This window comes from Pleurodeles waltl, chromosome 8, assembly GCF_031143425.1.
Source record: "Pleurodeles waltl isolate 20211129_DDA chromosome 8, aPleWal1.hap1.20221129, whole genome shotgun sequence".
Classification (NCBI taxonomy): Eukaryota; Metazoa; Chordata; class Amphibia; order Caudata; family Salamandridae; genus Pleurodeles; species Pleurodeles waltl.
This window is the reverse complement of record NC_090447.1, coordinates 1,145,452,434-1,145,468,242: the sequence shown is the minus strand read 5'-3', so window position 1 is coordinate 1,145,468,242 and position 15,809 is coordinate 1,145,452,434. Positions and strand designations below refer to the sequence as shown.

The 15,809-nt window shown below is 41.2% G+C and overlaps 1 protein-coding gene across 2 annotated transcripts in view; it reads left to right on the top strand.

The window, feature by feature from the left end:
- FNDC3A (fibronectin type III domain containing 3A) overlaps nucleotides 1–15,809 on the top strand; it is a 1,418,915-nt gene that overhangs the window by 525,886 nt on the left and 877,220 nt on the right. For both annotated transcript variants that reach the window (XM_069205374.1, XM_069205375.1), the window contains one exon: nucleotides 10,433–10,509. In XM_069205374.1, coding sequence (XP_069061475.1) covers nucleotides 10,433–10,509 — 77 coding nt within the window. The remainder of the gene's footprint in view (nucleotides 1–10,432; nucleotides 10,510–15,809) is intronic.

Sequence of the window (15,809 nt, the reverse complement as noted above, 5' to 3'; positions counted from 1 at the left end):
TTGACAAGCTACAGGGAAAGGCCTATAGAAGGCTGTTCAAACTCCTAAAATATACTTTCTGCTTGCTGCTTTACCTGGAGTTTGGCATACTACCATACAATCCAAAAAGCCGACTTAGCATCTGCACAACCCATCAACTACTCTGTACCAATTTTGAAATCATACAGAGGAATGAAACCACAATCTTACCTAAAGGCTGCCTAAGTAAGGAGGTGCGGCATACTGATCGTGCGTCTCATGGTACTTCCGATTGATGAATATTGCTCTGATTGGGCACCTGAAGCTGGTATTATTCTCTGTCGTTTTTGTGACTACAGGAGAGAGTCAATGTTGCACCTGCTATTCTGCCACCAAGAGTTTCTAACTGCACAACACACTTTTTTAAAACCTATGTTTTTGAGGAATGGGGTCAATACCTGCATTACGGCATTTGAATTTTGTATGACCACTACTCCCCCTAAGTACTTGGCATGTGCTGTTAAATTTCCCACTACAATTATTATTGCCATCAGGCCATGGCAGTGCTAAACCTTTTATCCGTAAACTATGTTGCAGGATAGTCATTAATCTAGGTTTTTAACCAATCCTGACTCTGTTTTAAAAATGTGTTTATATATTGAATGTAGTAGTAAATATTTTTAAAATGTGGCACAAATAATTATATTGAAACACATTCAGAATGCCATTCAGGCCTAGAATTCCTTGTTCCACGCAGTAAGGAGTAAACAGAATGAGTAATTCTTGTGCTGGTCTAGCACTGTTCGGGCATGGTATTCTGAGAATATTAAGCATGTTATGTTCGGTTGCTACGTACATGGAACCATAGTATTCAATATAGCTGGTGATTGGGAGCAAGAGAGAGCAGCAGAGGCTTGCTGATGGGTGCGGTCATTTGATGGTTACGTACATACTAAAGTTTAGGGCTGTCATCAGTATTTCTGGTGTTCCTAGTCATCTTTATATTGGCGATGAATAGAAAGAAATACACAACCTAAGACCTCAACATCTTTATTTCATTATTAAGAACTTCTGCCATCTAGCGGTCCTTGGATTTGACTGGTTTAGTATAGCAGAACTGGAATTATCAAGTCAGTTGACTTTATTCCTTCAAATTGAGCGTCTTTTTGCTTTGGAAACAGGCCTGCTGATTGATTGCTCTTATTCAACTGTCTGCTAACCAGTCTCCAGCTGCATTCACACAAGCTTCAGCACTAACTGCAGCTTGAGCAATTGTGAGAGTCTACTGTTTGCTCAACCCGCTTTAGACACTTCTACCCCGCTTTAGACACTTGAGAATCTAAAGTGACTGACGGGGCCTTCTCGCTTTTGGGTCTGCAGGCCCTTACTCATGTCTTATTTATTCGATTGTTGCTGACGCATGTTCAACTAGAATTTGATCTCATGCTTCACGTAATTTGGGACTCAACGCGTGATGTCATCTTGCTTCTGTGGAAGCCACCTTAGGTTGTGACACTCCATACAACTCAAGATTCTCCAGCGGATTTCCCCGGATTGCCATCCTTCAAAACTTTATTTAAATGGTGGTTGTCCTTTATTATCAAGACACTTGTTATAAAAGAATAAATAGGAAAAAACAGAAGTCAAATTATGAAAGGGCATTCAAAAGTAGACTCAGTTTTATTTTATTATCATTTGCAGGTAAATTGGGTTTCCTGAGTATCAAACCAGATTCTGGCATTTCCATGGTGTGTGGTACTTCCGTAAGTACTGAACGGAAGATGTCTTTGCTGATGCATTGTAAGGCCGTTGGGGCCAGGAGATATTTGAACATCTTCCTGATCATTCTTCTAATGAATCAGTTAACCTGATTGAGTATGAAATTGGTTAAAAAAATTTAGACTTCAGCTATTGCCCCGACCCACTGACCTCCTGAGCCTCCTCACTCCAACACGCAAGCCCCCCTCAGCCAACTCACTGCATGGGAACAGCCCAACTCTCCTGACACCACAGCCATCTTAAACTCCATCCACTCAGGAGCGCCCACCGACCCCTGCCACCACCTCCTCCAACCTAGGAAGCAAAGAGATCAGCGACCAACTTATCACCATCCTTATCGCGTCCATCACTTAAGCCACCTTTCCTGATGCATGGAAACACACAGAGATCAGGCATCTCCTCAAGAAACCCTCCTCAGGCCCCAGCACCCTCCAGAACTACTGCCCCATCTCACTGCTCCCGTTCCCAACCAAAGTCCTGGAGAAGTCCATGAACCTTCAGCTCACCGATCACCTGGAGAGAAACAACCTAATAGACGCCTCCCAATCCAGTTTCCGAGCCAACCACAGCACAGGGACTGCCCTGATCGCCTCTACGAAGAACATTCGCAACCTACTTGATAGAGGAAAATCAGCCACCCTAATCCTTCTCGAACTCTCCACTGCTTTCAGCACCATTTCCCACCACAAACTCATCAAAAGACTGCGCCAGATTGGAAAAAAGGGAATTGCACTCACATGGATTGCATTATTTTTCACAGGATGCACAAAGTGAGTCCGCCCCCTCCCCTCACATCCCCCCTTCACCTCGGAACCCACAAACACCATTAGCGGAGTCCCTCAAGGCACATCTCTCAGCCCCACCCTCTTCATCACAAACACAACACCTCTTGCTGAGATCGCCAGAACCCATAATATCAATAGCATATCCAACAGCACCCAGCTCAGACCCCACCACAACCAAGACCAACTTCCATAACTGCATTAAGAGCGTCGCAGCCTAAATGAAAGACAACTGTCTGAAGCTCCACACAGACAAGCCCAAAGTGCTCATTTTTCGCAACCGCACCTCCGATTGGAGTGACTCCTGGTGGCCCGCAGAACTCGACCTTCCCCCACTCGACTACATCTGCAATCTCGCCCTCGTCCTGGACAGAAAACTTACCATGCAACAACAGATTAATTCAGTCTCTTCCACCTGCTTCCAAACCTTCCATATGCTCAGAAGAATATTCAAATGGCTCCCCTTAAGCATGACAAAACAGTCATGCAAGCCCTAATCTGCAGCCATCTGAACTACGGCAACGCTTTGTACGTAGGAACCACCAAACTCGTGAGAAGACTCCAAACGATACAGAGCCCAGCGACTAGACTGATCTTTAACCTGCTCAAACAGACCCATATCTCCCAGCACCTGAGGGACTGGCACTGACCCCCTGTCCAGAAAAGATGCAATTTAGACATCTGACACATGCCTACAAAGCCCTCCGCTACTTAGGACCAGCATACTTATACAACCCTCTGAACTTCCACCAACCAGCCAGAAACTGTCACTCTGCCTCCCTCACCTTATTCCAGACACCCCATACCTGCCATAGCCACACCAGAGACCGTTCCTTCTCCCACATTGCCGCCAATTATTGGAATGCCCTTCCTCTCCACCTCCGATAATCACCCTTGCTGACGGACTTCAGGAAGAACCTCAAGACATGGCTCTTCGACTAAAAGCCCAACAACCTAGAACCTGGATAGCCTCATGGGTGATAAGCCGCGCTCTACAAAAGCAGCTTGATTGATTGAGAGATAAAATTAGTACAGTTTTAGAGTGCTACCATTTCGGTAAAAGAATACAAAGATCAGGTGAATCTGTTGAAGAATATATTACTGAATTGAAGAAATGAGGCTGTACTTGTATTTTGGTGCATCTACAGAAGAACGCTTGTGAGACTAATTCATGGAGGGATGTATCTTAAAAAAGGCAAGGGAATGTTTATGGCAGAAATATAATCCTTTATTGAAGGAAGTGAATAATGTAGAGGAAACCTGTGAACATTAGCAAGCTTTTGTTGATGTTATTCTAAAGAACAATGTTCACCATGATAGGGGTGACAGCGAAAAGGTTCTTGTTGTGAAACTAAAACTGTTATTAAGTAAACATCAAAGAACCCAAAGATATTTCAAGGCAAATGTTTCAGATAAGACAATTTAGGTAATTAAAAAATAGTCTGAGTTGGTAAGCAGTTTGTAAATTGTGTGTGAAAAAAGGTAATTTTGCTAATTATTGGGGGTCAGACTGTGAAAGGGAGAAAGTAATAAAATTGGATTTTGCTTGTGACGACGATTGTTATGAGGTGATCCTGCAAATAAAGCAAAAGAAAGATGAGGGGCCATTTGAGAGTGTGCTAACAAATAGCATTTCTGTCAAGATGTTATTTGAATCTGGTGCTAAAATAATATTGATTACCAATGTTGTCTTTAATAAAAATTTGAAAAATGATTTGAAGCTATTCAAATCAAACCTAAGACCCAAAAGTTATGGTGGATAACCTATTAAGAAATTAGGTTATTTTTTGGGCACAGTCTAGTTTAGTGGAAGGTTGATTCCAAGAAAGATCTATCTGTCTACTAAAGAAGATAAAATCATGAGTTAGTTTCATCAGAGGGACCTTTTTGTGTATCTTGACCCTAATGAGGAGCCCTCTGTCAGATTGAGGGAATGCGTTGAAGGAGCCAGAAATTCTGTTAATGCATCCTGATATGAAGACAATTTTCCAGAGGTTTTTAGAAAGGGTTTAGGCTGTTTAAGGAACTGTCTCCATTCTATAAAATTTAAATCAAGATCACAACCCAAGGTAGGAAAAGTAAGGAATGTCCCTGTGTGGCAGAGGAGGCCCTGATGCATGAGACTGAAAAACTAAAAGAAAATCGTATTATCGAAGACGTACAAGCCACTGAATGGCTTGCCCCGGTACTAATGGGGCTCAAGGTCAATGGTGAGGCAAGGTTATGCATAGATCTCAGGGAACTTAACAAGTGTTTTGTTGTTGATCATTATACTTTGGTCAGTATAACTGGGATGTCGTGCTCATTGGGTGATACTAAACATTTTTCTTCTCTAAGTTTGTCATCTGCTTATCACCAGATTATGCTGCATCCACAATCGTAGAAGTTAACATTGGCACTCCTTTTGGTACGCACACGTTTGAGAAAACCATTTGGTCTGATTTCAGCTTCGTTGGTTTTCATAGGGCTACGGAAATCTTCTGAAAGGTATAGAGGGAGTTAAGATGTACCAGAATGATGTATTGGTATATGGCAAAAGTTTGAGGGAACATGATATAAGATTGTGGTTATATGAGGTGCTGAAGAGATTGGGAGCGAGTGGACTTAACCTTAGCTCTGACAAATGCAAATTCAGTGTCTCTGTAATTGAGTATCTTGGTGACAAGATCACATTGTGCTATATGTAGCCTACAGAGGAACTGGTTAAAACCATCAAGAGAATGTGGATTCTGGAGAATGAGGATGATTTATTGAAAAGTTTAGTAATGGCGGAGTACTATAGCAAATTTTGTCCATATTTTCTGGAAAAGAGTGAAGGCCTGAGAGAGTTGTTGAAGAAGGGCACATAATTTATATTGAGTCAGAATTGTGGAGATAAATTTAGCAAAATTGCTGTTTGGACAAATCCTCTAGTTTGAGCAGAACCAGGCGGTGACACTGTTTTGATGACTGATGCCAGCACCAAGGCTTACAAAGATCAGGAGGGCAGGTGAAAACTATTTTGTTTTTATTTCACGTGGTTTAAATGTGAGCGGTTTCAGTTATTCTGGCATTGAGGAGGAGGCACTAACAGTGTTTTGAGAAGTGATTAATTTGAGGCAGTTTTAGTTGGACAGTCATTTTGAGATTAAAACTCATCACAAACCACTGAAAAAGGTTTTCAGCAAGAAGGGTTTGGATTTGATTTCAAGTAGGATTTGAAGATGGGCCGTAGCTGTGCAAGAATGTGATTGTACTTTTCCTGTGTTACAGGGATGAGGAATTCAGTGGTGGGTTGTTCTTCTAGGTTGTGCAACATTCATTTGGAAGATGAACATGTGATCATTGTGTTTTTTGATGATGGTACTAATGAGGAGAAAGTGAATGTGTGTGTAGTTAATCATACAGGAAGAAGAGTGGAGTAAAGAGTTGAATAGTGATCAGGTTTGCAGAAGGTGATCATTATCAGTGTTGAGAACTTTAAGAGTTACTGGAACATAAAAGGTGAATCTTCTTTCGAGGATGGCTTGGTAATTAGAGGTGATAGGCTTGTGCTGCCAGGCAACTTGAGACCATGTTTGGTCAACAGTGCCCATTAAGCTTTTTTTAGTATATCTAAGACTAAGGAGCTGGTCAGAGAAGAGCACCAATGGCTAGGTATGGATTTGATGATTGAAAGGATTGTAAGAAACTGTTTGGAATGTTTTTAAAGTGATAAAAGTTGGAAGTGTAGAAATCAACCCCTGTTTCTGTGTGAGCATGCAGAGGGACCATGAGTAAACATAGCTTTGGACATAATAGACCCATTAAGAATTTCATCATTAAATAAGTAGGTTATATGCTATATGGACATGCATTCACGATGGTCAAATATACACATTGTGAATTCTTTGGAGGCTCGTTATGTCATCTGTTTCCTTGATGAGCTTTATGGCAGAAAAGGCTGCCTCTCCACTCTGTTAAATTATAACAGTGTTCCACTTGCATCTCGATCCATGAAGAAGTTTTTGAGCGCAAAGGGTAGTAAACATAAAAAAAGTCCTTGGATCATACTGAGGCCAATGGTATAATTGAATGCTTTAATAAAGTGCTTAAACAAATGTTAAAGGAATCCTTGCAAGGTTCCCTTGCTTGTGGCTTGTGTTGGGTGGACAAATTGAAGAACGAATTAAGAATATAGAAATTTACCCCACGTTCTACCACGGTGTTACACATTTTGAATTGTTTAAAGAGAGGTCAGCTAAGTGCAACTTGTGTCCACTTTGGGTAAATGAAAGGATGCTGTGTTGTGCGAAAATCAAATTCAGTACTAAAGGCTGGAAGGCAAAAAGGAGATATTTAAAAGGAAGGAGAATTATGACTGCTGCAGACAGAAAAACAATGAGCAAAGTTTAAATGTTCCAGTATTTGCCCTAATACTTCGCTCACTCCTAGTCACCAGCATTTCATGTTAGACCCACCTAGGAGTGACACAAATGTATCCCCTAACAAAGTTTGCAACTGTAGAATTTCACCTGTTGTTACGGTTTGCTAACCAAGCTAAGGACCTGTAATTGTTAATCCTATAATCTGTGACTCTTTTTCAGTAACATGATCATGTATTTCTAGTTTTTTTACCTTAAGATAGTTTAATTATTCATGAGGTTACCGTATATTTAATACACTGCCTTTCTGTGCCATTATACTGCACATTTAAATGTAATGTAAGTAAAACAGATTCCCCTTGTTGTACCATTTACACGTCTAATTCTCACTACACTCTCTCACACATCATCTGTAGGGTATTCTCCTCCTCCCTGACCATTATGGACACTCAGTGTTCTAGACTTTTGTGTCAGAGCGGAATGCTTTCTGGGTGTTGTAGACTTATTTTACTTCCATTGACCTAATGAGCGCAACACACCTTTGATCAGTGATTTGCAGGTGAAATATTAAGGACTTGAGGTAGTGCATGTAATGACCTAGACTGAAATTGTCACTCTATGCATCTGCGAATACAGAAACCTTTTTTGTATGTTTTCACCTCATGTGACCCACTGCAAAATGCCATTGTTTTTGTTAACGAGCCAAGAGGAGCATAACACTTCAGAAAGCCAGCCCTAAGGGCATTTGTCTGAACTTAGCAAACAGCTCCTGGACACCCGGGGGTCACCTTGGTGAAGGCAGCCTTTATCCGTATTGCAGCCAGGCAGGACTGAAGTTGCACTTTTCATTAGGGCAGACCCTCAGGCAGACTTTCTGTTAGGCTATATTTTCAATTCTTTATGTTTTCATATTATTCACCATTGAAATGTTTGCTTGTGCTAGTCATGCTTAGTGGTATCACCATGCTTACAATAACTATTCTATATATGCTCTGCACTAAAGTAGCGTGTAGTAGCAACAAGCCCGATGTTAACTATTTTGTTATTTTTAAAGACCTAATACAATTGAACTAGAAGAATTTTAGTATGTTACTTCCCCACTGTGTTTTTATAATGAAAAGGTTTTATCTTTTGACTTGTTACATAGGGTGGTATTAATGTATTAAAAGGATGGGTAATGTCACATTGTGAAAATGTATCGGACACCCATGTTAATACCACCTCTTTTAGGGGTTGTAATCTCCCTGTGGGCTTTTAACCACACCCATCAGTTTGGTTTGTTCGTAGTTTTGCCTTTCAAAATTTGCTTGATTTCATTAGTGAAGGGCATGCAAACGTCATGCCTTTTCCTGTGCTTAGCCCTCCTCTACAGCACCAGTAAACTATTGAAAACATACGAGGCTCTGTGTTTTCCGAATGGCTTCTGCACCTTTTCTTTTTATTTTCTATGCAGCGCGATCTCGCTTGGCAGTAGTCGAGCACTTTGCATGACATCGACCCTGTTACATAGATAATTCTACTTTTGCTGGTTTCATGGATAATTCTACTTTTGCCAGTTACATGGATAATTGCACTTTGGCTGAATAGTTTCACCGTGAGCGAACTTATTTCCTTTTCCGTGTCTCCTTTACGCGAATGGCAACTGTCGGCTTGCATATGTGATGAAACTGTTTTACTTTTCATTATCAGTTTGTGTGGCAACAAAAGTCCGGTTAGGAGTTTACAACGCTAATAGCTCTAACTCGAGCAAATGCAAGACCCATTACATTGCAAATGCTTGTTTTCCTTTCCATTTGCTTATCTTGTTCTCTCTTCCCTCTCCCTGTTCAAGTCTTGGCCTTTCCTGTACCCCTGTTCCCCTCTACCTGCTTGTGACTGATTTGTTTGCCCCTTCCTCCCCTGTGTCCAGTCATTTCTAGTTTCTCTGTCCTCCACATGCTTGAGTTGCTTCTGCCCTTCTCCTTACCCTTTTCTTTGCCCCGTATTTAATTTTCTTTAGACCGATCACAGGTCTTCGGGCCTTTTTTCCAGATTCTTCTCTCATATTCCATTTCTGAGTTTGATCTTTGTTCCTCCACCATGCATGATGCTTATTTTCCGTTTCACATCATGTCCAGAATTCTTCCATTATCCCATGCTTGAATCCAATTCCACCCTTCTGCCCAGTTCTCATTCTGCTTTGTTTTTTTCCTGATTTGCTCTTCCTATAGGTTCAGCTCTTATTCCTCTTGAGTTTCAACCCTTGGTTTCTTGTCTGTTTTTTTATGGTTCCTCTATTTGCCTATTTACTATTCTTCTTCCCGTGTCTCTCTTTACCATTATCTTTGTTGTGTGTGCCATCCCCATCTGCTGTGACCCATCTTTGTTTACCCTCTCCAATAAAACTTCTCTTCCCCCTTCCAGAAACCTAATCTTTCTTAATCCACTTTGAATATTTCAGATTTTTACCGCCTTCTCTATCCTGTTTTCAATTCGTCTTATGTGTGTATTGTTTTCATAATTTCATCTATACTGTGTCTGATCTTAATTCCTTACTCCCCAGTGTCAGATTTTAGTTTGTACTCCCCATCTGGTGTTTAATCCTTACTCCTCTCACCTTATCTGCCCTGTCATCATAATTCCCTCCCACATGACTGACCCTTGTTTCTTTTTCTTCCCTTCTCTACTTATGATTGTTTCTCTTCTATGCCTGGTACCTATTCATTTCATCCCTTTATGTTGTCCAGTCTGCTTTCACCAATGTTTAGACGTGACATTTCCACCTTCATTTCAGTCTTCATTTCATCCTCAACCATTTGCCAAATCTTCAGTGCCCTTCATCTGATGAAGATCTGTTATTCCTCACCCATCCGTACTTCCAGCGCCCTTGACTTGAATCAGGAAAAAATATTATGGAGTCACTTGTGTCCAAATTGTGTGCCATGAATTCTTGTCAGTCATTTCACTGAGTATACGTTGTCAACGAAAAATCCACTGTGGATCTCGGGAGGAATTAATGTTTGAGTTTAGCCATGGAATCGCCTACTGAACAAGTGGTCCATGAAACACTTGACGACTTAATTGTTAGACATCACTTTCTTCTACTATAAAGTAGTTGCTTGAACAAATTGTTACTCTTGATAGCCAAGAATATTCTTATTTAAGCGTGCAGTATGATGTTTGGTAACGGTTTCTAACTTTAACTTATTTTTATTATTGACAATGATGCACAGTACAGCACGCATTTAATTGCTAGTTTAATATATTATGTTAATGAGTTTGTGTGTGTACGGAATAGATTTTGTTCCTAAACAAGCATTTGCCTGTAATTTTGTAAGACGGGTGCAGCCTGTGTTTTTTTTTCAGAAACTATACGAAACTTATGGTATGCAAGTTAATCTCATTTGTCTAAATATTCACATAATAGTTTATTCAGTAATAATGTTAGTATTTTAAGTATTAGTGTTAGTATAAGTATGTTATATAATGAATGCCCGTTTATATTTCGGAATGCAGTCTCGTTTTCTATAGTGAACGAACAATTGGGAATTAAATATTTTTGTTAAAACTAAATATTTTATGTCAATTTAGGTCCTGCTCAAGTTCCAATGATGTCTCCAAACGGTTCAGTGCCTCCTATATATGTGCCTCCTGGATATGCCCCACAGGTACTTTTAACATCTTTTTCATATGTTTCAATTAAATTCAACTTCTTTACATGGTAGGTTTAATTCGGATTGCAAATGCTTCACTATATTGTTTACAAATATTATTTTAATTTCAAATAGCAAAACAAATCAAAAGTGACTAGGAAGATCCAAAAAAGCATGATCGCTGTGGAATGACCGGACTTCCACCAAGCAAAAAACATACACAGGCATACTAAATAAAAGCATGCAGACACATTCGGGACTTGCTGACCATGGTTCATGCTATAAGGGTGAATATTAGATAATTATGACAGGGAGGTCACAACAAAGATTCAATATGACAAAATCTAAGGAAAAACATCAGGAATAGTAGTATTCCCTCTCCATTTCAGTCATTTCAGTAGGTGGACAAAGTGGATCCTATATATCATGCTGTGTAGCAGAAGGATGAACCGTGCTAGAGTATGTTTCTTTCGTATCATTCCGATATAGGCAACTATGTGTCAAATAATTTTTTGTCAGGACAAGGATTTCACAACCAGTTCATTGATACATTTTGCTTCACAAGTAGTGACACCCTAGCTGTAAAGTTCTTATAGATTTTCGCTTCACAAGTAGTGACACCCTAGCTGTAAAGTTCTTATAGACATTATTTCTGCAACATATGCAAATGAGGAAAATTGTAGGGTGGAATGGACTTCCATTGCACTCATTTCTTTAGCTTTCAAAAAACTGAACTCTGCGGTTCATTACCAACCTTAAGCCAGATATAGAAAACCAGCTGACCTGGATCAACAGTGCCTGGGGGTTGCAGTAAATGTGGAGACGTCCCTGATATGACTGCAACATTATACCCAGCATTCATCAGTCAGTACAGAACTCATATATGTCTCCCAGTGTGTCCCAGACACAGGATTATGTGCAGCGTGAGCCTCAGGGCATAAAAAGGAGGCACAACATCTGGTGTCTGCCTGAACAGTAATTGTAGAAAGCAGCAACCGCAGCTGCTGTCAAATGAAAGTGCTTGGTGCTCTGCTCTTGTCCCTTCAGTCCATGGGCTGGTGCACAGACTCCCACACTCTAGTGAACTCCCCTACGCCAATCCAGACGCTGCTCTAATGCTAGCATGAGAGAAGCACCAGGATTTGGTTGGAGTGGGCTGGTTTGGTGCTCACTCAGGGACTGGGAGCCGGTACCTGTTCTCCACCCGGCTATGCAAAACAGCTCAGGTTGGAGAGATCAAAGTGCGCATGTCGTGCCGGCCGTCGTAAGACAACCGGCCAAACTGACATGTGAACATGTAGTGCCCACCACTCCTCGTCCCTGCTGCAGCTGCTGTGCATCAGAAAGCAATGGCCCTACCCTAAGACTCAGCTTGGCTGGCAGCCTGCAAGATAAACAATAAAATGATACTAACATTGTTTTATTACCATTTTATTTTTTCATGTTTGACTTTGCTGCGCTTTTAACTAGGAAGCTAAACTTATTTCTACATTGAACATAGGAATGAAGAATACGACCTTTTTAATGTATGTTGCTATTTGAAATAAGGTATGATGGCAAGCCTTGGATTCTGTCTTTCTTTAAAGGCTTGAGGGATACACTTGTTCCCAGTCTCCAACTTAGGTGCGATTTTCAAATTATCTTGAGCAATATGAGATGGTCTGTAATTCTTGAAGACCTCCCATCTTTACTAGATCATGAATGGTATGACTTGTGGAATGGACAGTGTATAATGTGAAGAGAGCCTCTTTGGGATTTTGCACTCGACAGTCCATTACAAGCCCAACTCATGTAGCCTGTCAGTAATTAGGTGATTACAGTTTACTGGACATGCAATCTCAAAGGATGCTGATTGTGCTTTGGCAGCTATTAAGAAGATTCAAAAGTCCCTGCACAAATAAATTCCCTTGATTTTAATGACCTTATCAACACTTCCCATTTTATTCTTGACCACCTACCAACCAAAATCAAGTCAGAGCAAGTGTTCAAAAGCATGGTTTCTGGGTGGATCAGGAGATTATAAAACAGAGATAACAATTTCTGGAAGGCTGTGTTTCCGAAAAGATACAGCATTACTCAAATGCATCCACTGCTTGGCAAGGATGAACAAGTGACTTATCAATTAGTACACAAAATTCCACATCAACATAGAGCAAATAACAAAAAAGATAGAGATAGAAACGTTCCCCTACTTCACCCCCCACCTTCCATCAGCATCAGTAAACTTGAGAATTGATGCACCTTTGCTTCCTCTGCTTGTTCAGTGTTCTCCATTTTTCAACCCAATGCTATTTCTTTACCTTAGCATAGTGGTATTCTGTTTATAGGTGTGATTTTCAGAAAGCCCAACTATCTAGACATGTTAATTCCATAAATACCTCATACATTTCCAATTTTTGTTCCTTTGCAGCAGGTATTATCTCACACTCTACTCTGCTATTCCAGCAACTCTGGGCTCCTGTTCTCCTACCAGAAAGCCCTGATAGCTTGTTTAATGAGTGCAAGGTAAATGTCTTTTTTGGGGGGAGAACTAGTAATATGTAGACTGAAATCCTGGGGATGGATATTTAAAACATATTATCAATGGCTTGAAGTACAACCTTCGAAAAGGCATGGAATTTTTAGCGTTAACCACTGCAATGTCAATATATCTCAAATTCCACACCCCACCAGTTCTGATCAACCCCATTAGTGTAATCTGTGGGTATAGTAGCATTATTACACTAGTTTTGAAAGTACTTTACCTGAAGCGCTTTTGGCTGTCGTATGTGTTCTGATGCATACATCTTATCATCTCTGATTACAGTTGTCTGACCCAGCTCAGCCTGTTCTGCCACTGGGTTTACCTTGCTTGTGGCTTTTTTGGAAAATGTATAGAGTTCCAATATGTTTTTCCTATCCCATTCTTTCAGTAGTGTCGTAGTTGACTCTTGCTCTAGGCAAGACTGCTGGTGCAAGGATGACAGTACTTACGTCTGTAGGTGACTATGCCAGTCCTACAACAGATAGCAACTGTTGTCCCAACCCTCCGGGCTCACAAGCAGCACCTCACCAGAAATCCAAATAGTAAAAGGTGATTTGTGGCAGCCCTTACGCATGAACTCAAAAGTGTGACATCTCAGGGAGTATCGTAGTTAAACGGAGATTACCCCTTTCTCACATGAACACCATGTCTCAATTAAACACAGGCAATGAAGAAGATTCAATAGGTTTTATTTAGCAAAACTGCATTCTGCGATAAGTTGCATGGGCTGCAATGGTTAGGATATTGAACAGTGCCAGAAACAGAATGGTAAAGACAAGAGTCATTAATACAAAGACCCCCACCATCTTGCAAAAACATGAAAAGACATGAGATGTGCAATATGTCCTTATACCTTAAGGCCATGTACCTAATCCTTAACCTAGAAGAGAGCTAGGCGTGTTAAACCGAATCTGCCAATGCCATGTCCATGAGAAGAGCCCCCAACCCTTGTTACCTTGGAATGAGGTCTCTAGCTCAGTAAGGACACAAAGACTGGGTCAGCATCAAGGCGACGTGCAGCATCGATAGCAGCGATGGCATCTGGTCGTAATCCCTCTGACTATCTGTTTAAGTGACAAATATTTATACAGATCCACTTGGACCGCTGACGTAGGGTTCCCTTGAAAGAGTAAAGAGGGAAAGTACCTCAAGTGAACACCTACAGTTTGTTTATCTTTGTTGCTTGATATTGACGCCTAGCGCGGTGGCACTGATAACGCAAACTAAAACATGGGCCTAACTAAAAATAAGGCAGCCATCCTAAAATATTTAATTAAATAAATGCGCTAAAACGGAGCAAGCTAACTAGGTTAAAAGTCAAAAGGTGACAGGGGCACAAGTCTGCAAGCCAAAGGCTGAGCTAACTCCTGTAACACATTAAAACAAACTAGTATTCACTACAGTAGCATCTGTTTTTCAAACTTGGTGAGGCATGTAGCTGCCAAGGATTTAACAGAGGTGGCTTATCTGGTAATATCTATAACCTTCAGTTTCTGGTAAGCAGAATTCCCTTTTAAGCATGTGATTTGATGCCGGCTTCTTCAGAAAGACCCTCCACATTTAAGCATCTTTTATTCTTCCATTCTTGAAAGGAGTCTTCATTTAATGCTGGGAAGTCTTTGTTACCCATGGTAGATGAGAAAGGTGAGTGGTTAAACCTAAATCACTAGCTACTTTAGTCCAAATTGCCATTGTAGCTTCAGGTACGGGTGAGTATTTCAAGCCATGGTATTTTTCAAATGTTTGTATTGGTTGTGATTTGCTTAATAAAGCACAACTGCTTTTCAGATTCCCTACTTTTCCATTCCTCTATGTTGCAAAGGTGGGGTGCCTTATAATAGTTAGATAAATTGGGAAGACCCAAGCCACCAGCTTTGTGCACTAGTTGCATAATATGTCTTGCTATTGATGTTTTGTTCCCTGTTCACATAAAGGTATCAAGTGTGTAAGGAAATGACTCCATGGCATGGTTACCCCCTGACTTTTTGCCTTTGTTGATGCTAAGTTATGATTTGAAAGTGTGCTGGGACCCTGCTAACCAGGCCCCAGCACCAGTGTTCTTTCCCTAAACTGTACCTTTGTCTCCACAATTGGCACAACCCTGGCACTCAGGTAAGTCCCTAGTAACAGGTACCCATGGTACCAAGGGCCCTGATGCCAGGGAAGGTCTCTAAGGGCTGCAGCATGTCCTATGCCACTCAGCACATACACACTGCTTGCCAGCTTGTGTGTGCTGGTGGGGAGAAAATGACTAAGTCGACATGGCACTCCCCTCAGAGTGCCATGCCAACCTCACACTGCCTGTGGCATAGTCCAGTCACCCCTCTAGCAGGCCTTACAGCCCTAAGGCAGGGTGCACTATACCACAGGTGAGGGCATATGTGCATGATCACTATGCCCCTACAGTGTCTAAGCAAAACCTTAGACATTGTAAGAGCAGGGTAGCCATAAGAGTATATGGTCTGGGAGTCTTTCAAACACAAACTCCACAGCACCATAGTAGCTACACTGAAAACTGTGAAGTTTGGTATCAAACTTCTCAGCACAATAAATGCACACTGATGCCAGTGTGCACTTTATTGTAAAATACACCCAGAGGGCATCTTAGAGATGCCCCCTGAAAACATACCCGACTTTCAGTGTGGGCTGACTAGTTTTTGCCAGCCTGCCACACACCATACATGTTGCTGGCCACATGGGGAGAGTGCCTTTGTCACTCTGTGGCCAGGAACAAAGCCTGTACTGGGTGGAGGTGCTTCTCACCTCCCCCTGCAGGAACTATAACACCTGG